At 41.8% G+C, this 26,886-nt stretch overlaps 1 protein-coding gene across 1 annotated transcript in view; it reads left to right on the forward strand.

The window, feature by feature from the left end:
- PTPRT (protein tyrosine phosphatase receptor type T) overlaps positions 1-26,886 on the forward strand; it is an 890,462-nt gene that overhangs the window by 456,756 nt on the left and 406,820 nt on the right. The window contains exon 8 of the mRNA XM_017878051.1: positions 23,970-24,266. Within this exon, the coding sequence (XP_017733540.1) occupies positions 23,970-24,266 (297 nt within the window). The remainder of the gene's footprint in view (positions 1-23,969; positions 24,267-26,886) is intronic.

Raw genomic sequence — 26,886 nt, forward strand, 5'->3', positions numbered from 1 at the left:
GGCATTAAGAGTGTAGCATTTTCCTGGATAATCTTTTGTCATTGGGTCTGGATAGCTCACATCTCTGAGTCTCATTGTTTTCATCTATAAGTGGAGACATTAGGACAGATGTTCTTTAAGTTCTTTACTGCTCTGGTGATTTCTGAGTCTAACACTCAGAGGCCTTAAATTCCAGTGAGAAAGACAAGAAATGTAGGCAAATAATGAAACTCTTAGGATGACAAGGCCCAGTGTCCATTGAGAGGTCTGAATATTCTCGGGAGATTAGAGAAGGAAGATCCACTTGTGCCTGAGGAAACAGGAAAGGTTTCTAGAAAGATGTGACGCTAAATTAAATGTTTTTTTTCTTTTCTTTTAGAGCAGTACATTTGTTCATTACAGAAAATTTGGAAGTCACAGAAAACTGGGCATATAGGAAACATTTATTTTACATATCTATCCATCTATTCCTCTGTCCAAATATTTGACTACTTATTAAATGCCAGCTATGATTCTAGGCACCAGGAAATAGCAGAAAACAAATATACAAAGTTCTTGCCTTTGTACAATTAATTTTTCAGCCTATGGTGGGGGAAATCATACAAGTAAACAATCATATAAGTAAATAAACAAGGTAATTCCTGCAAGTGCCGAGTGCCAAGAGAATAAAGGAGATGGGTATGATAGTGACGTGATAGCTGGGGGAGGGGTGGGAGCTTTTACTGAGCTCCTGGAATGCCTCTTTGATGACGCATTATTCACAAACCCACAATTCAGAGCTAGGCATTGATGTCTGCTAGGTTTCTTCCCTCTGTGTGTTTCCTGTTACAGGTATTTTCTCACCCACCATCCTCCCCTAATCCATGCCTTATGAAGAGACTCTCTTTCATAGCCTCTACTTCATTACTCTTTATAACTAGGGCCTCCCCATGCATTCTTATAACATTTGCAATGAGAAAACATGTTTCCCTAATTTTCAAAGAGATCAATAAAAACAAATTAAAATAGAGGATTAAAGGTGTCTTTTGCCATATTATTTTCCAAGAACAAAAAATGCAGTGATCTCATCGTTATTTCTCCAGAGGTCTCTAACCGTAATATACAGCCATTTAGTGCAGCTTAACATGACAATAACTCACTGCTTCTCTCTCTTTACTCCAGGGAACCGGGTGGAGGGAGAAGAAACAGGTAGATGAAAGGGTTGAGATGATTGAGAAAAGCTCCTATATTCATCTTGAACATTTACTGCAAGTTGTGTTGGCTTATCAGTCCATTTTAGGGTGAGACTTTCCTGGAAGACAACAGGAGAGAATGGGCAATGTGACTGAGTATGTGAACCTCCACAGAAGATGGGGAGGTTAAATGGAGGGGTATGAAGAGGAAGAAATGAGCTAGGCCAAGTGCTGCCTTTAGGAATGTGTTGAGCAGTTTGGGGAGGAAAAAAAGAGGATGCTGGGCTTTAGAGTCCAAACAATTGAAAGGAACATCTCAGCCCGGCGCGGTGGCCTCAAGCCTGTAAATCCCAGGCAGCTTTGGGAGGCCGAGACGGGCGGATCACGAGGTCAGGAGATCGAGACCTGGCTAACATCGGTGATAACCCCGTCTCTACTAAAAAAAAATACAAAAAAAAAAAAAAAAACTAGCCGGGCGAGGTGGCGGCGCCTGTAGTCCCAGCTACTCGGGAGGCTGAGGCAGGGAATGGCGTGAACCCGGGAGGCGGAGCTTGCGGTGAGCTGGCATCTCGGCCGACTGCACTCCAGCCCGGGCCGACAGAGCAAAGACCCGTCACTCAAAAAAAAAAAAAAAAAAAAAAAAAAAAAAAGAATAAGGAACTCTCAGTCAAATCAGGGAAGGACGAAGGACTTCCTTCTGAAGTCCCAAGGGTCAACCAAAAATACTTTTGGATGAATGTGGTTAAGAAGGCACACCATTTCTTCCCTCTGACAGCTATTGTGGGGCTACATGAAATGCCACCTATAAAGTCCCCGGTTCAGTGTGGAAGATCAAAGTCTAGCATTGTGATTAGGACGTTAGGCCCTGACAACCTCACCAATGAGTTCTTATTGTACCTGAGTACTCACTCTGAGCCTTCGTTTCCTCATCTGTAACACTAAGATTTCAACACCTATTTTATAGGGTGGCTGTGAGGATGAAATAAGATCACTGACATACTGTGCTTAGTAGAGAACCTAGAACTTACAGAGGAAGAGTTCAATAAATGTTAACTCAGACAATAATAATGACGATGAGTTTCTTGGTCTTAAAAGAAAAAATCCTCAAAGTCGTCCAGATTTTCTCCTTCTACAAATGAGTAAACTGAGGCATAGAATACAATCATTAAAAGCATGGACTTAGAACACAAATCTGCATTTAAATGCCACCTCTGCCATTCTGGCTGCATGACATGGTTAATTTGCTTCTAGACTCTTGGATTCCTCATCTGTGAAACGGAAACCTTGTGACTTGTAAGTGTAAGAAGTAAATATGACACAAGCAAAATGCTTAGCCAAGTGCCTTTACATGGGGTAGTTAAATGTTTGCAAATTATGGTTGTTTTGTGGTTATGATTTAAGATGGAAACAAGTTAGCAGCCATACTAGGGAATCAAGCTATTGAAGCAAATAATATCAAGTAGACAGAAAATAACTAGAGACATTGAAGATCTGAGAAATAGAGTGAATAAACTCAAGCTTATTAACATGTTGACAAATTAGTGTTAAATAATTTTGATATATAGAACTCCAAATGCAAACAGAAAATCATTTTTTTTTGAGCACACTCAAAATCATCACAAAAATAGAACAGGTATTAGGCCATAAGAGAAGCCCACTTAAATCCAAATAATTCATATCGCACAGACCATGTTCCCCAACTGTTATGCAATAAAATTAGAAATTAATAACCAAATGACAGATTTAAAAATCTCATGAATTTGACAACTAAATAACATGTTACTAAATAACACGTTGGTTACAAAGGAAATCATAAAGAAATCCTGAAGTGAATAATAATGAAAGCAGAACAACACTTAGAGGAAAGTCTAAAAGTTGAAATTTATTTAACAGGAAACAAAAGTTAAAAACGAATGACCTGCATATACGGATGGCAGGGAAAAGGAATATGAAGAAAATGTTTAACATGATTAGCCATTAGGAAATTGAAAATTAAAACCACAGTGAGACATCACTACACACCTATCTGAATGGCCCATATAAAAAGCAGTGATAGGGGCCGGGCGCGGTGGCTCACGCCTGTCATCCCAGCACTTTGGGAGGCCGAGGCGGGCGGATCACGAGGTCAGGAGATCGAGACCATCCTGGCTAACACGGTGAAACCCCGTCTCTACTAAAATACAAAAAACTAGCCGGGCGAGGTGGCGGGCGCCTGTAGTCCCAGCTACTCGGGAGGCTGAGGCGGGAGAATGGCGTGAACCCGAGAGGCGGAGCTTGCAGTGAGCCGAGATCCGGCCACAGCACTCCAGCCTGGGCCACAGAGCGAGACTCCGTCTCAAAAAAAAAAAAAAAAAAGAAAAAAAAGTAGTGATAGCACGAGATTATGGCAAGGATGCAAAGAAACTGGATCTCTCCTACGTTGCTGGTGGAAATGTAAAATGAGACAACCACACTGGAAGGTACTTTGCCTGTTTATTTTGTAAGTAAAAATGAACTTACTATATGATCCAGCAATTATACGCTTGGGCATTTATTCCAGAGAAGCAAAAACTCATGTTAACACAGAAACTTGTACATGAATGTCCATAGCAGATTTACTCATAATCACCCCACACTGGAAACTACCTAAATGTCATTAAATGAGTGAATAAACAAGCTGTAAAACACCCATATTGTGATATACTGCTCAGGAATAAAAAGGAGCAAATTATTGTACCTGTAACACCTTGGATGAGCCTCAAGGGAATTATGCTCAGTGAAAAATTATGCTGAGCCAAAATGTTACATAGTATATTATTTCATTTATATAACATTTATGAAATGATAAAAAAATTATAGATAGAGAACAGATTAGTGGCTGCCTGGCGTTTTAGATGGCAGGGAGGAGAGAAGGGGTGTGACTAAAAAAAGATAGTATAAGTGTCTTAGTCTATTCCTGCTGGTATAACACACTATGTTAGAATAGGTGATTTAGAAATAATAGACATTAATTTCTCATAGATCTGGAAGTTGGGAAGCCCAAGATCTGGCAAATTTGGTGTCTGATGAGGATTTACTCTCTGCTTCCAAGATGACAGGCTGTTGCTTCATCATCCAAGGTGGACAAATGCTGTGTCCTTACATGGCAGAGGGGATGGGAGAAGAAAACTTGCCCGCTCAAGCCCTGTTCTAAGGCACTAATCCCATCTGTGGAGGTGTACCCCTAAAGGTTTCACCTCTTAACACAGTATTCCCCCTTGATCCACAGTTTCACTTTTCTTGGTTTCAATTACAGTCTGAAGATATTACATAGAAAATTCTAGCAATAAACAACTCATAAGTTTTAAAAATATCACTTTTCTAAGTAGTGTGATGATATCTCATGCCATCCTGCTCCATCCTGCCAGAATATGCATCATGCATTTGTCCAACGTATCCACGCTATATATGCTACTCACTTGTTAGTCGCTTAGTAGCCCTCTTGGTTACTAGATAGAAAAAACATGGCATACATAGGGTTTGGTAGTATCCATGGTTTCAGGTATCTACCAGGGGTCTTGGAAAGCATCACCAAAGATAAGGGGGGACTACTGTACTGTTGCATTGGAGATTAAGTTTCACTGTGACTTTTGGAGGGGGTAAAAACATTCAAACCATAGCAGTTTGGAGCCTTGTGATGCTATAGCTCTGTGTCTTGATTGTAATGGTAGTAACATGAAGCTGCACATGTGATCAATTGCATAAAATTAAACACACACTTGCATACTCACAAATGAATGCATGTAAAAGTGGTGAAGTCTGAATTAACTCTGGATTGTGACAATGCCAGTTTCTTGCTTAGAATATCGTACTATGTTACATGACATATTAACATTGGCAGAGGCTGGGCGAAAGATGCTTGAGATCTTCCTGTCCCAAGCACCCTTTGGACATTTCTTTACAACTTCTTGTGAATATATAATTATTTTAAGTGCTAAAAATAGGAGCATGCATTCAACCCAAGAATATCAGAAAAAGCCCAAAGAAACAAGAAGAAAATTAATAAAATAAGAAGCACTATGAATTGAATGGAGAAGAGCTTAGAAAATGAAAACTCTTAGTTGAAAAGAATACTAAAAACCAGACCAAAATGAGAAAGAAAGATGTAATAAATGCAATTAAAAAAAAAAAAAGAATATAGTGAGTCCAGTCATGGTGGCTCACACCTATAATCCCAGCATTTTGGGAGGCTGAGGTAGGTGAATCAGTTGAGTCCAGGAGTTCAAGACCAGCCTGAGCAACATAGTGAGACCCCCATTTCTCTCTCTCTCTCTGTCTCTCTCTCTGTGTACGTTTGTGTATGTGTGTGTGTATATATACATGTATGTTTGTGTATATATACACACACACACATCTCTGTGTATATATACACACGTGTATATATATACATACACATACACATACACATATACATACACATACACAAAATTAATGAGGGTGGTGATTCATGGTTAGAGTTCCAGCTACTTGGGAGGCTGAGGTGAGAGAATCACTTGGACCTTGGAAGTCAAGGCTGCAGTGAACTGTGATCATGCCATTGCACTCCTGCCTGGGTGGTAGCATAAGACTCTATCTCAAAAACAAACAAAAAGAATATAGTGAACTATGTGTTATTAAATTGGAAACTAGATTGAATACAATCTTAGATAAAGATAAAATGACAAAATTTACATGAGGAGAAAAAGAACTTTTAAATGAATCAGTAAAATTAAAGACATTGAAATGGTAGTCAAGCCCTTCTTCAAAACACCGCATGATCGACAGGTGAGCACTGCCGAACTTTTAAAGAAGATTTAATTTTAAATTTATGAAAGTTGTTCTAGAAAATAAGACCAAAGGGTTACTTGAATTTACTGGAATCTTGATTCCAAAATCAGATTAGAATACAAGAAAAGAAAATACAGGCCCATTTCATGCGTGAATGTATAGAAAATACATTCTATGTTAAATACTAGCTAACAAAGCCAACACTGTTTTACAAAAATAATAATTATATTTATATGGGGCTTATCCCAGGAACAAGTTTTTTTCAATGTTAATGCAATTCACTACTTTAAATATGCTAAAGAATAAAAATCATATGATTATTTCAATCCTTGAGACAAACACTCAATACATGAATGTCCATAGCAGATTTACTCATAATTACCGTAAACTGGAAAATACCTAAATGTCCTTAGATGAGTGAATAGGTGATAAGCATTTGGTAAAGGTATTCACCAATTTATGATTATTTTTAAAACCCTTAGAAAATAAAGGGAAACTTTTGTTAGATTGCCAGTTTATAAGCCAAAATTCTACAGCAATTATTATACCTAATATAGAAAATGCAGGTGCATTCCTTTTTGGAGCAGGGAGAAGAGTGGAACCATCACTGCTATTTAACATAATGCTGGAGTTTCTGGCCCAAACTTTAAGGAAAGAAAAAGAAATAAGATATATGAGGATTGCAAAGAAATAAAACTCATTGTTTGTAGATGGTATGATAATCCTCTTAGAAAATCAGTGGCAATCAAAATTGTGGTAAGTAATAAGAGAGTTCAACAAGGTTGCCAGATATGATTAACTTACAAAAATCAATAGCATGTCTGTACACCAGCAATAATGAACTAGAAAGTCTAATTTAAGACAATTGTAATACAAATAATCAAGTATTTAGGATTTAAGTAGTCCAAGAATATATAAAATCTCAATGGAGAAAACTTTAAAACTAATAAGAGACTTAAAAGAAGACCTGAATAGATGGAGAAAAAGTCCATGGCCATGGATGGGAAGATATTACACAAATGAAAATCCTCCCTAAATTTGTCTATAAATTTAATTCAACATCAATAAAAGTTTCTGTTAAATTTTAAGGAACTTGATACACTTTCTCTAATAAGTGTATATAGAGGGGAAAAAAAATCATAGTAGTCAACTTCAAGAAGGGATTAAAAAAACAGAAAATGTACCCTCCCATACATTAGTATATAAAATATACTATTAAAGCCATAACTATAAAAAGTATAGTATTCATGCTGTAATAGGAAATGGATCAATAGAACAGAATGGAAAGCTCAAGAATCATTTCATGTATATCTGGAAACTTCATGTGCGATAGAGATGGGTCTATAGATCAGCTGGACAGAATAGTAAGCAAATGGTTTTGAGGAAAAGTTTTTTTTTTTTTTTTTTTTTTTACTGTGTAGAGGAAAATAAAACTGAATACCACCTTAATACCTACTACCAGGGTGGCGGACTCTGGAGACCTAAGATGTCAATGTGAAAGATAAAGCTATAAAGTTAGAAAAGAATATTGCAGAATAACTTTGTAGACTAGGGTTGGGCAAAGATTTCTTCAAAAAAAGTTATGTCTTTCATAGGAAGAGAGGGAAATCACAGCTGTGGCTCACCCACACAGCATTTAACAACAGATTTGATATGCACGTGTAGCACTGTGGCTGGACCTTAAAAGCATAATGCTGAGTGAAGAAAGTAAGAAACACAGTGAGACAACACAACACCATTTATCTAAATTTAAAAATGCATGCATAATAGGATGCATTTTCTAAGAACACAAAATAAATATATTAGAATGGTTGCTCATGGTAGGGGAGTGGGGAATGGGATAAAAGAAATAAACAAGTCAGGACAGGCTAGGTATGCTCAAGGGACAAATGACCCCCAAATCTGATGGCTTAACCCACAACAGAAATCTCTCTCTCGCTAGTGTGTTGTGATCACATAGGTCAACAGGGGAAAGTGAAATGGGCCAATCTCACATGGGCTTTAAAACAACCCTGAAAGTGACAGGTGATATCTTCTCATTTATCACTGAACAAGGAAAGTCCCATGGCTATACCTAACTTCAAAGGAAAGTACAACCTGACCACGTGCCTGGAACAAGAGGGACATGGAATATTTGAGAACAGATTTCATGTCTACCATTAGGGAGACATTTTTAAAAAGTAGCAAACCCTAAGTTCAAAACTTGGTTGATTTTATTTATTTGTTTTCATATTTCTTTCTCTTTTTTTTCTTTTTTTTTTTTTTTTTTTTGAGACAGAGTTTTGCTCTTGTTGCCCAGGCTGGAGAGCAGTGACACCATCTCAGCTCACTGCAGCCTCCACCTCCCAGGTTCAAGGAATTCTCCTGCCTCAGCCTCCAGAGTAGCTGTGATTACAGGCATGTGCCACCATGTCCGGCTAATTTTGCATTTTTAGTCGAGATGAGACTTTTCTATGTTGGTAAGGCTGGTCTTAAACTCCCGACCTCAGGTGATCTGCCCACCTCAGCCTCCCAAAGTACTGGGATTACAAGATGAGCCACCACACCCGGCACTTGGTTGATTTTATTACACCAAAAATAAAGGACTCTTAGCTATTAAAGATTATCATGAACAACAACAACAAAATGCTAAAATATACAAAGAATTCTACAGATGAGTAGATGATTGTGCAAAGGATTTGAACAAGGAATTTATAAAGATAAAAATCCAAAAGGCCAATAAATATAGGAAGAAATTCTCAAACTCCTTAGTACTGAAACAATATAAATTAAAATAGTAATGGGGAAAAATATGTAGTGCCCATCGGACAGTTGAAAAATTGGATAATACCAAAGGGTGGATGAATGTGGGTTCACTAGTACCTTTACATACAGCTAAAAGTTTTGGAGCTGCTGTTCTGACAGCAATCTGACAGTACTTTGTCAAATTAAATTTATACATAGCCTATACGTCAGTATTTCTGCCCCTAGGAATGTAGACCACAAAGGAATTCACACAGATCTAGAAGGAGACACCTGAGAAGGTCTACTACAGCGTGATTTCTGGTAGTGATGAGTGAGAAGCAAACGGTGTCTGTCAGTGGGGAGCAGATTGATAAAGTATGGAGAGAACACACCCCGGAACCCCATATAATGGTTGAAAATCATGAACTAAGGGCACACAGCAGCCTGGGTGGATGTCAAAAGTGTAGTGCTGAGTGACACAAAGGTAAACGAGCTATAACACATTCCAATTTACATAATTAAAAATACATGCATACTAAACAATTACATGTATTTTACAAGAACTCATTCAGGCAAAAGACCGTGTATAAAACATAATGGGTCTACAGAGGGAAGGCAGTGAAAGTGAAGAGTGTGGATAAACATACAGAAATAAGCAGAGCAATCTTTGAGGTCTGTGTTAGTTTCGTCTCGCCGCTGGAACAATTCACCACAAGCGTGGGAGTTAAAACAACACTGATTTATTGTTCTGGAGGTCAGAAGTCTGAGATAGGTCTGTAGGGCTGTGTTCCTTCTGTCGGCTCTGGGGGAGAATCTGTTGCTTGCCTTTTCCAGCTTCTGGAGGCCACTTCTATGCCTTGTCTTGCTGTTCTTTCTCCATCCTTGAAGCTGTCAGCCTAACATCATTTCTCCTCTCTGCCCTCTTGCCTCCCTCTTATAAGGACCCTTATGAGTACACAGGGCCCACCCAGATAATCCAGGATCATCTCCCCAGTTCAAGATCCTTAATCACATTCACCGTGTTCTTTTTGCCATGTAAGATAACAGATTCCCAGGTTCTGAGTATTAGGATGTGAACCTCTTTGGGGCTGATATTTTGCCTACTGTAGAGTTTGGATTTGGGACAGAGGATATCGGGGGTGTGGAGGGATGTGGTCTGAGCCAGCATTTGGGAGATAAGGACAGGAATAACTCACCTGACCAGTTTGGCTGGGAATGTCATATTGGCTGGGAATGTCATATTGGCTGGGAATGTCATATTGAGATTGACAAAGACTGCAAATGGCAGGGTGACTTCTCCAGGTCTCTCTATTAGACTTCTGCCCTTCTCTCCAAGAGACACGTTCCATAATAGTTAAAATGAACATACAGCAGGAAACTGCCTATATCTTATGGCTTTAGCAGAATCTTCTGGCTCTCCACACACCTGACTCAAAGTCAGACTTTCCTCCCTCAGGGGACCAAGCCTGTACTATGTGAAGGAGTATTGGCCGGTCATGTTAATCAAAACATACACATCTGTTGATCTGATAATTTGAGTTATCTTTCAGTAAATATTCACTTACCTCTGCTACTCCCACCCTTTCTAACTGTGGGACGAGTGGCTTCATTGATGTTGGGCTTGCCTGTGTGACTTGCTCTGTCAATATGGTATTAGCAAGCTTGACATGAGAGAGGCCTTAAGAGCTCCTACATGGGTTGGTGTGGCTCTGGTGCATTCATCATGGAAACAACTTCCTCTGAGGGGCTACCGTTCCTTCAACCTGGTTTGTAAAATAAACATACATCAGGCAGACCTGGGCACACCTCATAGCCTGGAGCCATGCCCGGCTGGTCCACACCAGGAGATTATACAAGCAGATGTATGAGCTTAAGAATAAATGCCTGTTGCTGTAAACCGGTGGCTTTGGGGGTGATTTGCTATACAGCACTATGATGACAATATCCCACTAACAATACATGCATATAATGTTATTTAAACCCTACAAGAAATGTAGTAGGTATGTATAATTATAAAACTGGGGTTCAGGAAGGGTAAAAGTATTTTTTCAATGTCACACCATTCATAAATAAGTTTTGATGGGCAAGAGAGAGAAAATATGAAAACATCAAGTATCTGAGCAAGACTATTTGCAGATGGAGGAAGATGGAAAGTGGAAAAGGCATCAAGACTGATGACACTTAAGGAGAGCTCATATTTTGCAGAGGCCATCCTTAGAAGGCTAAGTCAAAACTGAAAGTCAAGGAGGAATAGTGATCGTTTCTGAGATTCTGATACGAAGAATTATCATTTGGTGGCTTATGTAAACGCCTTTGCTAGGATTGTGTCTCACAATGTCATGGCCAAGCGTCAGCCCCTATTAGAGGGGTCAGCCAAGAAACAGAATATGTGCATTTTAACCCGTCATCTTTTCTGAGAGGTGCTTAACAAGGTCAGCAGGTACGTCACAAATGAGTGAGGCAGGCAGTCAGATAATGTGTCTTCTAGCTACTGTTCTACTGTGATCCCTGTTCTACTGGGTTCCCTTCTTGTTTGCCACAAATTAACAGATAGACAGCTTTGTTTTGTCAATTGCCTTTTTCATTGCCTAGGTAAGTCTCAAATGAGATTTGATAGAAAGTAAGCCTTCCTCAACTGACGGTTTTCATTTGAAAATGTTCCTTCAGTTTAATGACACTCTTGTACATTTCAAAGAGTAAAGCTTTGGACATCATAAAAAAGCTTGGTAGGCATTTCTGGGGCTGCTGACACAGCAGGGCTTTTCAAGGTCCAGCAGTCCTGAGTAGTGTCTGTAGATTAATGTGATTCCTTGGGAGATCAAGAATGTCCTGGGATGGGGGAGTTGTCAGCTATGAGCAGCCTCAGCTTTGAAAAGCCCTGGATCTGAATATGAAAAGCCAAATTCTCCAACTGGAAAAAAGATAGTGCTTCTAGAAGAGAGGCCATCAGAGTCCAATTAGGAAATACTACTTTTGTTTGTTTTTACATAGTCTAGAAACAATTTGATTTACACATGGCTTCTTAGGCAGCGATGGCAAATTAGCTACGCTGAGATTTTTCTAATTCCAGTGCCCTGTTGTTCACAGCCAGGACAAGTAAAGTATTCAGAATGTTTAATACCTCACCCGGGCCCAGTGCTAGGTGGCTTTTGACCATCAGAAATGTTTCGGGTTTTATTCTTTCTCCAGCTTTTCTTCTTTTCCTTTTTTTTTCTTTAAATGAATAAGGCAACTTGCCAAGAATCAAGTGGGAACTGAAATGAAACCAACCCAGATGTTATGGGTTTGACTTCTCCTTGTCTTCCCCCCAAATCTTTTTTCCTTTCTCTGCAAACCGAAACCATGTAATTTCAAAATTGCTTCTTCTTTCCCAATCCGATTTTCTCTAGGGCAAAAGTAATTTTTAAACATTCCAAAGTCTCTATCTTCAGGCTGCATCTTTGGCCTGTGTCCATTTAATTCTTGCCAGCATTTGAGCACCTGAGCAGTTGACGTGGCCGTAGACACACAGCTGACCACCCCGCTCCCTGGCTCAGCCACAGTCCAGGGGACTGCATCTGAATGGGGCAGAGAGAGAAGATCAAGGTCTGAGACAGAGCTGGGAAGCAGAATGTGGCAGCTAGGACATCAGATTTGTGGGCATGAGGTGCCCAGGCTGTGTGGAATACTGGGAGACAAAGATGGGAACGTGGAATATTAAGGAAGTTTAGGCAGTGGGGTCCTGCATCAGTCAAGGTCTGTTTTGGAGATAAATCATGACAGTTAGACAGAATTGCCTATATAGAATTGTTAACTATCCTGGTTTTCAAACTGTGCTGAGACAGTATAAGGCACCATTATTAACTCACAAGAGCACCAGTAGTACCAGTATCATGGAAAACATGGCATCATCTGTCAGACATGCTACAAATGACTACTTGAAGGGGCTGACAGTTTCAACATGAGATTGGGCTACTTTCCTTCTGATGTCATATCTTGGCAAAACTGGGCTTCTGGCAATTGCCATGATGAAATGCAAGTTATGTGCCAAAATCAACATGGAACAGGCAACGAAAGTGGCAGTGTCTGTCTAATCTGAATCCTCAGTTTGAGAAATTGTGTAATGCTCAACAGATACATGCATCCTATTAGGAAGTAACTGTAGTTAAGAAAGACCAAAAAATAACTTTATTTTGATTTGTATGTACTGTTTTCTCAAACCACTTCTTATTTGTTAGGAGGCAAATGCTTATTAAGTTGTTTGGAACAACTAATACATGAAACTGTTGGGTATTTTTTATTTTATTTTGGCTTAGGATCTGTGGGGAAAAAAAAAAAAAACAGTTACCAAAACACCAAGGGCACTGTGAACCTCTGGTTAACTGTATATAAAGAATTGCCTAGAAAATGGAAAACATTAAAAGAGAACATGAAAACATTAGACAAAGGTGGCAACTGTGGGAAGCAGCTACTGCCAGGGTTGAAAAGAACAAAAAGAGGCTGGTGCTGGTGTCTCTGAGGTGCTGCAATGAGGCTGGCTCTGTAAGTGTTGGGGAAACTGCAAGCTACATCCAAACGCCGTGACAGAATGAAAAGGCTACGTGGATACCTGATGCTGAAGTCTCCGCATCCTCCAGCCCCGCAGGCTCCCTCTATCGCCCCCTATGGGCAGATACTAGCATGCTGCCAGAGAGTAGAGCACATGTGTTTTGTGCCATCCTAGCCTTAGCACCATAAAGCAAGATACAGAGGGATGTTTGGAGCCAAAGACAATGGCTGAGTAACTGGCTGAAGGCCCTTGGGCTGCAGTTTTTGTGCTTACTGTGGGCCCGAAGGCCACGACCCCAGTCAATAGGCTGCTTTGTGAATCTGGGTTATATCTGACTCTGGGTTCCCCCTCCATACCCCAAACTGACTGTAGGACCTATGGGATAAGGCTGTTGGACTAGCCCTGATTGGACCCAATTTTACATTCATCTGAGTGGGATGGGGTGGGACACATACCCAACTGGGTGAGAGAAGCTTTTGAGCGATGGCTTTCTTGGAAGAACTGATGTTTAAAGGAAGGGCTAAAGAATGAGTGGAGGCTGGACACGATGGCTCATACCTGTAATCCCAATACTTTGGGAGGCCAAGGCGGGTGGATCACTTGAGTTCAAGAGTTCGAGACCAGTCTGGCCAATGTGGTGAAACCCTGTCTCTACTAAAAATACAAAAATTAGCCGAGCGTGGTCTGTAATCCCAGATATTTGGGAGGCAGAGGCAGGCGAACTGCTTGAACCTGTGGAGGTTCAGTGAGCCAAGATCACGCCACTGCACTCCAGCCTGGGTGACAGAACGAGACTGTCTCAAAAACAAAAAAGAATGAGTGGAAACTGGGTGAGAAGTGAGAATAGGGAGGGAAGAGTGACACCTTTCAGTCCAAATGTCACCTCTTCAGTCATCTTCCCTGACTACCATACGTAGCTTGCCATTTTTATGCAATTGATCCCTTATGTTTCCTTCAAAACACTTTTTATTTGCGTTATCATCATATTATAGCATCTGTATTTCCTTCAAAAACTTACAATTTGGTTAGCTCATATGTTTGGCTGCCATGATGGTTGTTTTCGTCTGTTTTTCTCAACAGATTTAGCTCAAAGGAGGCAGGAATTATGTCTATTTTTGTTAACACTGTGTTCCCCAAAACTAGCTCGCCACCCTATAGATGCTCAAAAAATATTTCACGCTAAGCCATGGGAAACAAAAGTAAAAACTTTAGGGTAAATGAAGAAGAAGGATCAGGAAAGATCAAGGAGCTGATGCTAAGGCCTCAGATCAAAGAAGTAAAATTGTAGACATAAGCCTTTCGCAACCCTCCAGTCTCTCTTCCCTGCTTGATTTTTCTCCACAGCACTTACTATTGTCTGATGTGTTACATACTTTTCTGGTTTATCTAATATATTATTTAATCTCCTACCCCTACTAGAATACACACACCATAAGGGCAGAGAGGGTTTTTGCCTGTTTGGTTAACTCCTACATCCAGTAGAGTTCTTAGCACACGGTAGAAACTCAAAATACAAAACAAATGACTCTGTCCAGTGCTTTGCTTTTGGCAAAGAACACTCTTATCATACTGTTAAAACTGCCCTAGTTGTTATCCTCATTTTCTTCTTAGGAATGGTAGGAGGACCAATGTGTAACACCCAGACTGGCCTAGCACATCACTGTATAGGGTGTGCATATGTGGTGAAAGGCAGGGATTCCTGCTCTTGTGGACTGTCCACTCAAGCATGGCAATCTCCATGGTCATTAGCCTCCTTGCTCTTGTCTCTCAGACTTTAAATGTGCTGCCTCCTTTATCTGGGCCTTAGCCTTCCCACTCCCTTTTCCCCCTCTCTTGTCCCCTCCTATACACACCCTTCCCCTTTACCTGTTTAAATCTTATCCATCCTTTGCCCAAGACCCCTTTTTCAGGAAAGAATTCTTGACCTCTAGACTAAATGTTACATTGTTGGTAACTTATCTCAAATATTTAAGCTTACACAGTGGGATGTGATGGGTAAATTGTATTGGGCAAGCTATATATATACACACACATATATATACACATATATATACATATATATACACATACACACACACATATATATATATAGTTTTTTCTTTTAGAGACACGGTCTTGCTCTGTCTCTCAGGCTGAGGCAGGAGGACCACTTGAGGCCAGGATTTCGAGACCAGCTTGAGCAACTGGTGAGAGGCTTGTCTCTAAAAAAAAAAAAAAATTAAATTAACCAGATGTGGTGAGTGCACGCGTATTTTCCCAGCTATGCTGATGCCATATCTTGATCAACAACCTCCATTTTGCTAATTAGCAAACTAAATATTAGAAATTGATTGCTGTGATTGAAATCAAGAACCCGTGGACTAGCATAATAAATGTTACAAGTACATTCTAATTGGTGAAATGAAAAGTATTTAAACCATGAGGGTTGACCAAAATGGTTTTAAAATGCTCTCCAGAAGTACATAATAAAGAATAATCCTGTAAGACCTCTAGTCTTCAACCTTAGGGATGGTGTCAAAACCTTGATTCCTAAACAGTACTGTGTTAGCTATGAGATTAGGAGGATTACTGGCTGCCTAAGTGACAATCATAGTCATTTATTTTACCTCCATAACAAGAGTGAGCATGCTATAGCCTAAGGTTCTAGCTTTTTGTAAATAAACATTTATTGAAACTCAGCCACACCTATTTTGTGTACATGTTGTCTGTGGCTACCTTTGCACTATAATAGCAAAGATGGAAAGATGCAACAGAGACTGTCAATCTGCAAAGGTGCAAAACCTTAAATATTCACTGTCTGGCCCTTTAAAAAAAAAAAAAAAAAAAAAAAAAAGCTCTCTAACTTCTGCCTTAAAGTATTGTTGTACTTGCCTCGAATGAACCTTTCATGAAAAATAGTAACTAATTCATCTATTGCTGGGACTTCATGAACTTTATGAAATAGATTGTTTGAGCTGTTTTATGCCCATTTGCTAATAAATGCTTGTATAATGTGTCCATCTGTGTAGTAGAATTTGGCCTGAGGCTTGCTTTTATTATCATCTCATAATGCAGTTGTTGGGGAATCGTTAACCCTCATTCACCTTAAATTTCTCTGATGGCTTTGGTTTCTATGAAAAAGAATGTCAGGGTTGTACATGAGTCATCATCAAATTGGCTTAGATGAGTTTCAATGCTATACTGTGTCCATTGTCTGGAAGCCCAATACTTTCCCTGCAAAAGACTCATCAAGCTTCATTATATCGTCCTTCAAGATTATTGCATCCCCCTAGCATGAGTTTCACAAAGGCAAGAAAGTATCCCATTCAACTACAACCCTAATGCCTGGCCCATCTCAGAGGTTCAGGATACATATGTAGAATGGAAGGAGTAGATACAGCAATAACTGCAAGGGCATTAATGGAAGCTTTCTAACACTAAACTGTAGTTGGTTAAAAGAATGAGTCCAGTAGTCAACTAGACTCACAACCAGGTCAGAGATCCACAGAAACCTCCACAACCCCTGTTTGTCTCAGTGGCTGTTCTGTCTCACCTTCCACTCTGGGTTTGAGGGAATGCAACTGTGTCTAGTACCATCCAAGACTCTGGAATATATTGTCTTCTTAATTCACCTCATAGCCCTAAGAGTCAGGGAGTATCATCTATGTTTCCTCCGCGAGAAAAATAAGGCACAGACACAGGAGGGTAAGTGATGTGCTTAGGTTCAGGTGATCACAGAACCAATGTTATTTTCCCCATGTCATGATGCCTCCATGCTCAGTGAGTAGTTTTCAATTAAGAAATGAGACAATGAACATGTGAATGGATTACCTTCTCTGTGGCATTGCTATAGGAGGGTAGCAACCGAGTTGCCTTCTCGCAAGGTGACATGCTCCAGCTTCAGGTGATTCTAGTCATCAACACAGGTAGGATCTAGTGCTTCTATATTGTGGAATTACCAGCATCTCCAAGTGAAGCTCCTGGATTCCTATCCTTGCTTACATTTATAAGATATCTATGGTAATATAGGCTGAATATCCCTTATCTGAAATGATTGGAACCAGAAATGTTTCAGATTTGGAATATTTGCGTTATACTTACCAGTTGAACATCCCTAATATTGAAAATCTGAAATTTGAAGTATTCCCATGAGCATTTCCTTTGAGCATCATGCTGGCACTCAAAAAGTTTCAGATTTTGGAATATTTCAGATTTCAGATTTTTGGATTAGGAGTAGTGAACCCGTATTCAACAAATTCTTGTCCACCAAACATCTACAATAAATTAGAAGAGGTGGTGGAAAATAACCAAGAGAGTGGGTTTGGATAATGCTGGAAAGAAGATGGATTTTGTTTTTGTTCCCCTTACCTTTTTATTCCCTTTGCATATCATTTCCATGCAGAAAGTGCAAATTAATGGTCACATCGAACTATCTGTCAACGTATTTCTGCTCTTGCAGTATCAAATTATGTTGGCAATAATGTTTCCAGCTGCCTAGGACTCCATTGCAATTTAATTTGAAAAGAACTCAAATTGCATCTCCAAATGGATAAAAAATTAATTTTACATACAAGCTATACACCTCCACATTTTCAGCCCCACGCCCCAAATTATCTCAATTTAGGTTCAACTTTGAACGGTACATATGCTCCAGCCAACTCCACATGCAAAGATGAATACATAGCAAATTCATGAATTGAAAATCTGTTTTGCTGCTTGTTTTTTAATAAGATGTTCTGCCTTGATTAAGGTCATTAGAAGATTCTACAGCTATTGCCTTTGACAGCAGGGATGGAGGCTGAGTCCATACAGAGCAAAAAAGGGAGCCAATTCTGACTTAACCACATGATTACCCTTAACAGATGGGTTGTAAAGAGATCCTGATTGAACCCACTGCTTATTGCTTTTCCCCTGCCCTGTATTAGCACCTAAATGTGGGTGGTTTGGTCTTCATCCATCACTACTTTCTAGATTTATTCATTTATGTACTTATTCATTCATTTATTCAGCAGCTATACATTGTAGTTATGAAATGAGGAGATCTAGGGGCTCACAGTTTGGCAGTGGAGGTGAACATGAACCAAACATATAAACAATAACCCTGAAGTCTGATAAGAGCTATGGGAGACATACGATTGCATGTTAAGGAAAAAAGGTCATTGAGGCATTAATTATGAGTAAGGGAGACTGTTAGAGAAAGTCACAAGTAAAGGGTGGCATTGGAGCTGGGCCTTGAAAATACTGAATGAGGATTTGTTGGTGGCATCCCAAGCAGAGGAAATAGCTGGGCAAAAGCGTGGAGGTGTGAAGGTATTTGTAATCCCTTGTTTTGCTTTAAGAATATGGGATTTGAGAAGTGAGAAGTGGAAAATGACTCAGGGGCATTTGGGGGCAGGAAGGTACCTGTTGCAGGGTGGGCTCAGGTATTAGGATGAAAATGTACTTCAGGATGGATGTGGTACTTTAGTAAGAGCTGATGTAGAAAGAGGAGCAGGGTTCAGAGGTGAGGAGGACCACCCTGCCTTCCTGAGGCAGCAGTAAGAATGGAGAAGCTTCTGAAAACCTGAGTGGGTCAGTCACACATGCATGCACACAAGCCTGTCCCTAACATGTGCCTAATCACAGGATCCAGGGTAAGAATACAATTGTCAGCACGTGGTCCCTTCCCCATTCTCCTTTCACCCAACCACATCTGTTCCCCACAAGGGCCCCACATATGTTTGTGCGCAGCAACCTCAGTCCTCAGGTGCAAGTTATGTCCGCTTCCCCCAGACAGCCATCCTTTGGCCATCCTTGGGCCAAGGGCCACTCACAGGAAGGACAGACTAAGGGAAGAGACCCTGAAACTGAGTGTAGGGCCTCTGGGCAGGGAATTCTAGGGTATCATATATGTGGAGCCTGGACCAGAAGGGAGAGGACAGAACCAGGTCCTTTGGCCAGCCCATTGACCCCCTGATCCCTTGCTCTGAGAAGAGGGCACAGTCTGAAGTGGGCCAAAGTGGCTCTCTAAAGTACAGGGCATAGGACAAGGCCACTGTTGTCTAGTCTAAGAGCATACAGAAAGTGCACCCAGAGGTAGAGCCACTTTGATTTTCTATCAGAAGATGGTTTTCCAGCTTCCCAGACAAGCCACACTCTCTTCCCACTGTTTGCCATCTTCTTGGCCTATGGGCTGTTACTCAAGAAGGTCATATAGACAGGGCTTTATCTGGAGGCAGAAACCATAGGCTGTAGGCTTGGCTGTATTTACACGGGGGATGTAAATTCAACAAACCAATCTCCACTGCACACACAAGGCTTTCTCAGCAATTTCCAACTTGTTTGCACCAACCTGAATGTAAACCCCAGATTCTCCATGCTGCAGGCAATTACCCAGCAGAAGCTGGGTTTGGCAGATGAGGTTTAGAGGGGTCAGACTGAAAGCATGAATGCTTCCATCACACTCTCAAAACTAGTTTCCATTGAATAGGATTTCAGGATATTCTCTTGCTTGAATGCAAAAAAAAAAAAAAAAAAAATTACCCTTAAATACCCAAGTGCTAAGGGTAGCACCTAACTCAGTGTTGCCACTTAATAGCCACTGTCTTTCCCTTTCTTGAATGGGAGTTCTCAGATTTACAAAATGCTTTCACCTGCAGGTACCCAATCTCTAGGTTCACCAGAGTCCTTCTTGCCTTTGGAATACAAACTGAGATTTCCTTGAATCTCTGAATTTTCATAGCCAGTAGAACCCCCAAAATCATCTCCCAAGATTTCAGTAACACACATGAGCAAATTTTCCAAGGTTCCTTTGCCTCTGGTCCCTGTGTTCCCACGTGGCATCTTATTAGGCCCAAGGCATGCAGACCTCAGTCCTTTCTAGAACCCATAGGAGATCCAGGCACAGCAAACATCTTTGTTGTATTTTGAGGGCCTTGCTGGAGATCTAAAAGTCACTTGGGGAGTGATCCTATTGGGTTTCACCCAGTGTTCTGCCATTTGTTCACCCTCACACCTCTCTTATTCCATCCGAGCCCCCAGTGGGTTTATTTTTCTCTTCCACTGGAATCTCAGCATAAGTGATGCTGAGGCCCCAAGAATGCAGCTTCTACCCCACACAAGCTTCCAAAGGCATTTCTCCAAGAAAGGCAATTCTCTCTAAGAGGAGTACCTACTGTTAGGCAAAGGAAATTTTCTCTCTCTTTACAGTTCATCTTATGCTCGTTAACAACCTTCTGAGACTAGTGTAATAATTTCCACTTTATAGATGAGGAGATGGAGGCTCAGCAATGACATGCCCTTGTCCAAGGTAGTCTGGCTTCAAGCTACGATCTAATTAGCACCACTGTACTTGGGGCCCACTGTGACAGTCAGAGGATGGTTTTCAAGAGGATTGCTCAAGAGGGAACAAGTGGCTTTTCCTGTATCCCAACTTTCCCGGTCTGGAAGAGTCTCTTTGCTGTGTGGCAAGATCACAATATCCTTGTCTTCTTTAAAAAGATGCTCCTGTTTACTCCTTTAAGAGGAGCAGAAATGTGTGTATGTACACACCTCCAGAGGTGAGCTCCAGGGAGAATGGAGACCAGGGATCAAAAGGCCAGTGGTCAGCTTTGCACTAAATGTGTTTACGTCACTGCACCATCCTCTCCCGCAGGTTCTAGGCTCCTGAGACCCAGGTCATTTTTGCCTTATACTATTTTGGCTTTCTCACAATATTCTCTTCAAGTCTCTCCAGACTTCTGATGCAGGCGACATGCCTCATGTTTATGTTCTTTCCCTGGTCTCAGTCTCCAGTGGCATCAAGGTGCTGAGAAAACACAGGTTTTTGACTCTGGCAGACCTCAGATCTTATCTGTGCCTCTCACTCTGTGGCTTTAGGCCAATCATTTTGTCTCAAAGAGCTCTGGTTTCCTCTAGGACACAGCTAGTGATGCCTTCCTCCCAGGTAGTGAGATTTCCAAAATAGAGAGTGCAAATGATAACTTACAGAGATTTTTACTTTGCACACTACATGTGGGGTCAGGCAGACAAGTTCAAAACCCCACTTTGTCACCTGCTGTCCCTGCTACTCTGTACAAACTCCTGCACACTTCTGGACCTCTATTCATCTGTAATGTGGGGTGGGCCATCCTTCCTCCTCGGGTCATAAGATGGTTCAGAAGATAGAGCCCAGCACTTGTGGCTACGGCTCCATCAATGGTGTTTTGTTTTTATAGTTTTGTTTGTGGGTTAAGGCCATAATGAAGATGTCAAAAATTATATTTAACATGGGATGTGGTACATTTTAAGATATTCAATAAAATGTGGTCTTAGCCTTGAGTTTAAATGGGTCCTAAGTGTTCCTCTTCTCCCTGCCTCAGGAGGGAGGTGAGAGCACCATGTGGGTGAGTGTTGTATAGGGGCTTGGCATCAGTTTGGAGGGAAACCCAGGGGAGGAGTACTGAAGAAGCCCTGAAGAGGAGCAGTGGCTCCCTGCCAGGAGAGTTCTGGCACCTGGACAAGTAGACAGGCCCCAGCTAGGCAAGGCTGGTGGGGATGCTTGGGGCTTCCCAGGCAAGCCATTTCTTGCTCTCTCTGTGCCTGTACATCTGCTCTCATTGCACTCTGTACAACTGTGAAGTGTTTAGCCAGCAGCCGCAACCCCACCCAATCATAATCCCCAGCTACAGGGACCACACTTCACCTTCCGTTCCACAGTAGGCCCTCAGCAACAGCTTGTTCAATGTCACATTCTCGGAGTCACCCGTTTGATTTTGGGATGCTGGCTCTGCTTTGCACAAAGGACCTGTGAGCATGAGTAATTGGGCTGTAAGAGTGACCATGAATTCCTCAGTTGATCAGGGGCCAGGGCTGCCCACTATCCTCAACACCCTCACTCCTGCAGCCACGTGGGCAGCTCTGTGCTGGCTTACCAGGTTCCCTGACATTCCTGTGAACTGTGTTCCTTGGTAAGACTCTGACACAAGTTACGGGACATTTTCCTCAAAGGGACAGATCAACTAGACTCTGACACAAGTTACAGGACATTTTCCCCATAGGGACAGATCCACTAGCACCAATAGCACCTCCTCTTTCTTATTGCTGCATTGGTGCAGAGGTAGCCTTACCCCTAAGTGCTCTGAGGCGACTGGAGCAATGATGGAACCCTGCTCCATCATTTTGCATAAGGGTGCTCCCAGCACTGCCACTCACAAGGCATTCAAGGTGGACACAGCATACGGAACACTATTATTATTACGATTACATATATATTATTACTATTACTGCAAAATGAACAACACACCCCAGTTATCATACGTAGAGTGCTTATTAAGTTTGAATTCTAACTGCTTTACAAACATCTCATCTAATTTCCCCTTCCCCCTGCAATGAGGTTAGCTACTATTATTATCATCGTTTTACAAATGAAATAAAAAGTGGACCCAAAGAGGATACATAACTGGGCAAAGTCTTTTAGGTATGGGGAGAGGTACTGATTTAATCTCTAGCCTGTGCCTAACTCCTCCCAGATAAGAAAGTCTGACGCAAGAATTTCTGGGGGTGTCTATCACATGAGCAGTCATGTTTCTACGATGACAAATGCCTGAGCCAGGAGCCAGGCATGATGGATGATGCCTGCAATCCCATCACTTTGGGAAGCCAAGGCAGGATGATCGATTGAGCCCAGGAGTTTGAGACCAGCCTGGGCAACATAGAGAGACCCCATATCTGAAAAGATAAAAATAAAAAACTTAGCCAAGCATGATGTAGGCCCACCTATGTGTGAGGCTGAGGCTAGAGGATCATGATTGCTTGAGCCTAGGAGTTTGAGGCTGGGATGAGCTCTGATCAGGCCACTGCACACCAGCCTAGGAGACAGAGTCAGACTCCCATCTCAAAGAAACAAAACAAGCCACCCCAAAAAACAAATGCCTAAACCTCAACATAAAATAAGCTTTACATGTGAGAGTTTTTGAAAAACATCTTGTTTGTTATAACCTGTTTTATATAAGAAAAAATATCTAATGTGCGTAAAGTATAAACAGAATATTTCTGATAAAATTAGATGTGGTCAATGTTATGTATGGTGATCTGAGACCAAGATCAATAGTAAGTGTGGAGTGGGAGACGGCATTAGGGTGAGAAGGCATGCTCAGATTTGCTTTTCCAATGATGTTCCCAGAGGGGCCAGTTAGGAAGAAAGCAGAGAGGAGACAAAGAGGGGTAGCAGACTATTGTAGGAGGTTAGGAGATGATGAACTGTGTTGTCAAGGAAAGGAGAGGAAATCCCAAAGCAGAGCTAATGGGTCACGATGACTGCATGGATAAACTGGGTGTTGCGGATTGAGGCTGTGACTCAGTTTCCAGCTTGTGCATCTGGATGTTGTTGGCTGAAGAGGAGAGGCTGACCTCCAAGGGAACAGGCTGTGGCTGAATTCAGTATAAGGAGGCAGGTCAGCTCTCAGCAGCCGTCTAAATAAGCATGTCCCAGAAGCGGAGAGTGTACTGTTTGTGGTACCAAGAAGGTTTTCAGTGGTATTCTGATGCACCCTTAAGAATTTAACAATTTCACATTTATTTTTATGGTTAACATTTATTGATGACATTTTCCTTTTATATATTTATACTTTCTATTAGCTGCATGTATTTAAAGAAGACAAGGGAGATTGATTTAAAGAAAAAAGGTCTCTAAATTATATTGCATGTGTCAAAAATCATGATGGCAGTGATTGAATGGTGGAGATATGTTTAGAAAAACTGTGTTCCCTGTTTTAGCAGAACATGCACCCCAGCTTCCCAATGGTCTCTTCAGAGCCCTTGTTTCTTGCCTGCATGTCTTGCAGATCCGGTGCATGGCCCACAGAATGTGGAAATCGTAGACATCCGAGCCCGGCAGCTGACCCTGCAGTGGGAGCCCTTCGGCTACGCGGTGACCCGCTGCCATAGCTACAACCTCACCGTGCAGTACCAGTACGTGTTCAACCAGCAGCAGTACGAGGCCGAGGAGGTCATCCAGACCTCTTCCCACTACACCCTGCGAGGCCTGCGCCCCTTCATGACCATTCGGCTGCGACTCCTGCTGTCTAACCCCGAGGGCCGAATGGAGAGCGAGGAGCTGGTGGTGCAGACTGAGGAAGACGGTGAGCAAGGGAGGAGAGCTTACATGGGAATGGGGATATTGAATCTGTTCACAAGGCTGTGGCAGTCAGTTATGAGGCTTTTATTTTCCTACATTTTAATTCCCTCACACATACCTTTCTTTTCCAAGGTCTTCAGTGAAGGACTATGTAAACGGCATTGCACACCTCCAGGGAGTGCTTTTCCCATCACAGTGACAGCTCTGCCATAGACATGCACTCAGCTTTGGCCCCCCATCCCTCTTCTTGCTTTATACCAGTGTATTAGACCATTCTTACATTGCTATAAAGAAATACCTGCGGCCAGGTTCGGTGGCTCATGCCTGTAATCCCAGCACTTTGGGAGGCCGGGGTGGGTGGATTGCCTGAGCTCAGAAGTTTGAGACCAGCCTGGGTAACATGGTGAAACCCCGTCTCTACTAAAATACAAAACAATTAGCCAGGCACGGCGGCATGTGCCTGTAATCCCAGCTACACAGGAGGCTGAGGCCGGAGAATTGCTTGAACCCAGGAGGCAGAGGTTGCAGTGAGCCAAGATCGCACCACTGCACTCCAACCTGGGCAATAGAGTGAGATTCTGTCTCTACAAAAAAAACAAAACAAAACAAAAAAACATTTGAGACTGGGTAATTTATAACGAAATGAGGTTTAATTGGCTCACAGTTCTGCAGGCTGTTCAGAAAACATAGCACTGACACAGCTTGGCTTTGGGGGAGGCTGAGGAGCATTTATTCATGGTGGAAGGTGAAGTAGAAGCAGGCACACCACGTGGCCAAAGCAGGTGCAAGAGAGAGATTGGTGGTGCAGTGCCACACACTCAACCAGATCTCTGGGGAATTCACTCACTGGCATGAAGACAGCACCAACCCATGAGGGATCCACTTCCATGATCCAGTCACACCTCCAGCATTGAAGATTACATTCTACGTGAGATTTGGGAGGGCACAGATACCCAAACTGTATCAACCACCTTCTCTGCCCAAGGTTTGACTGCACTGGTGCCTCCAGAAAGAGAAAATATGGATCATGTTGTTTAAACATGTTGAATTTGGAAGTCAGACAATGCTGAATTATGTCAGAATTAAAAACAGAAAATACATATAAAAAGCTTAGCATACACATTGGATGCACCCAGGACTGAATATTCACCTGGCTGGATGACAGTCATCTCAAACTCAAAGTATCTGAAAATGAACTTACCTCCAATTCGATACTGACTTTCCCTGTGTTCCTTAACTCAATGAATTGCACCTAGTAACTCAAGATAGAGACCTGAAAGTCAGCCTGGGAGCCTCCATGTCTCCCTGCCCAACCCACCCCACCTCCATACCCCACAAGTTTCTAATGGGTGTGCTTCCTGCAGTTTATCTTCCTCATAACTTGAGACTCCAAGAACCCAGAGCCACTACTGCTAAAACACAGAACTTTTCCTGCCTCTCTGTCCTTACCCATGCCATTTCTCTTGCTTGGAATGACCTCTCCTTCATGTTTGCAAGGAAACCTCTATTGACCTTTCAAGTCTTTGCTCAAATGTTACTTCCTCCAGGAAGCTTTCCTTGATTGCCGCAGATTGACTTGGATGTTTCTTCCCAGGTTCACTGCAGTTACCTTAGTGATAGCATAGAATTCGCCAGTTCCAGGACTTACCTAAGAAACACTTCCCCATGACCATCTTTCAGTTTCCCCTCCAGCCAGGCCAGGCTGCCCCTTGCCTTGTGGGATGGCTTTAGATAGTTCCCGAGACTCAGACTCAGATGAAGATTCGTGTGCAAGTGACTGATTAAGAAAGTTTTCCCAGGGCAGACTGGGAGGGGAGAAAGTCAAGGTGCAACTTTTGGCCAAGTCCAGCAAAAACTGGCTGCAACCTGAGCCTTCAGGGAACTGTTCAGGGTGGGCCATGCATCACAGATGTCCTAAGTTAGGCAAGGAAGCTGTCAGCCAACAGTTAGGGTCTGGGATGGGGAGGAGAGATTCAGAGGTAAAATTTCAGTAACTTTTGCTTCTCTGCACGTGCAGGTAAAGGATAGAGGTTCACAAAAATGGTATACAGAGATCTGAATGGTCTAGCCAGAGCACTGGCATTGTCAGTTGCAAAAAGAAAATACCCAACTTGACTCAGATTAGCCTTAGAACTTGAAGACAGCGCCTCCACTGTGGCAATTCTGTTTAGTACTTGTTTTCTTTTTTTCATTTTCTTTTGTTTCTTTCTTTGTGTGTTCCTGAGATCCAGTAGGATCTAGTTGTCTTGCTTCATGTAAGCAAGTTCTAAATACCTCAGAGTTATGACCCTGAGTAGAACCCAGATTCACATTCTCAGCTGCAAAATCTCATGAGAAGATAAGGGAAATAGTGCCAGCCTCTTCTTACCTTGCCCCTAATTCTCACTTCCACCATGTCCCATCCTAGAGCTGGAAGTTTTACACAGTCTACTTTCATGATCCATCCCTCCCTTATACCCCTCCAGTTCATCCTCATAGCCATCCTCTTTGCAGACCCCACACACTGGACTTTGGGGTCATCCTTGGAGTAGACTGTGTAAAACTTCAAGTTCTAGGAAGATTTCCCTAGATCTGACTTCATTGTTTTAGAAATGTGTAGCCCCTTCCTCCAGCATGTAGAATTG

This window comes from Rhinopithecus bieti, unplaced genomic scaffold (assembly GCF_001698545.2).
Source record: "Rhinopithecus bieti isolate Rb0 unplaced genomic scaffold, ASM169854v2 scaffold_10347, whole genome shotgun sequence".
Classification (NCBI taxonomy): domain Eukaryota; kingdom Metazoa; phylum Chordata; class Mammalia; order Primates; family Cercopithecidae; genus Rhinopithecus; species Rhinopithecus bieti.